We start from the raw sequence: 1,101 nt of genomic DNA on the forward strand, positions 1-1,101 counted from the left end.
TTACGGCAATAAGGCTTTGTTATAAAATAGGAGACTTTACATCGCACATATATATGGTTACTTGGCGTTAAGTAACTCATTACTGTAACAGAAAGATGGAAACAAAATTCCATAAAAATTCAATTTCTAAACTGAGAGTTACTTTCCTCACTTGTTGTAATCTCTGAACATCTGTAGCAAGCTTAGTAATAGAAACAAGCTATCTTGTTCAAGATTGGAAGAAAATACAAACCAATACTAATAGTTACTAATACAAACAGATATATTTTTTACCCAACTTAGATCTATAGAACAGATCTTCATGTGTTTTGGGGTTTTTCTTTAAGCCTAACAATGATAAAAAAAAACTATTAGTTTTTAAAAAGTAAATGTACATTGTGTGGGGAAGGTCAATGTCTGTCAGGTTGGTATCGCTGCATCTTTGTTGGTGTTTCCACCCTATTCCTTGTACTGATGAGCACACAGTAGGGAAGGGAGTTTCTGCAATAGATAGGGAAAGGGTAAGTAGGACAAAAAAAAAAGTTGGCGTTTAGATATAGCTCAGCTTTAAATCATTTTGAGATGCTCCTTTAAAACACATATGGTATGAAAGCTTTCCTTTGTGCAGGATAATTGTCAAACTTCTCATGATAGAATTCATGACATAAAATAGCAGCCAATGACTGGTTAAACAGCACAAACATAACCACCAGCCACCACGATGTATGACTCAATCCAAAAAGAAGAGCGATAGATATATAAATCAGCAACTCGGCAAAGTAATGTGGACAAGACACCCTCTCAAACCAGTCTCCAGTGGGTACAACGTGGTTCATGGTTACAACTTTTCCTGCAACAAAAGATATACATAGGTTAATTCTGTGCTTAGAAGACGTAAATGTCAAGTTTTTCACAAACGTTTCTTTTCAGTCTTTAAAAATAGCTGTGTGTACATCATGAGCACCTCATAGGAGTCCAAAATGAATCTCTGGCAGTACCTCATGAGTTCCCAGCCACAAATCGTGAGACTGATTAAACATTACACTTTGTTTGTATAGTTTAAGCAATGAATGTCTACATTATTATTTCTTATGTAATTAAATGTGAAAAAGTAACTAGCAC

At 34.9% G+C, this 1,101-nt stretch overlaps 1 protein-coding gene across 1 annotated transcript in view; it reads right to left on the minus strand.

Moving 5' to 3' along the window:
• SRD5A3 (steroid 5 alpha-reductase 3) overlaps nucleotides 1-1,101 on the minus strand; it is a gene marked incomplete at both ends in the record, with an annotated part of 5,071 nt that continues 3,970 nt past the window's right edge. Inside the window, 1 exon segment of the mRNA XM_072406228.1 lies at nucleotides 1-829. Within this exon segment, the coding sequence (XP_072262329.1) occupies nucleotides 570-829 (260 nt within the window).

The sequence above is a fragment of the Pyxicephalus adspersus genome, chromosome 3, assembly GCF_032062135.1.
Source record: "Pyxicephalus adspersus chromosome 3, UCB_Pads_2.0, whole genome shotgun sequence".
NCBI classification, from domain to species: domain Eukaryota; kingdom Metazoa; phylum Chordata; class Amphibia; order Anura; family Pyxicephalidae; genus Pyxicephalus; species Pyxicephalus adspersus.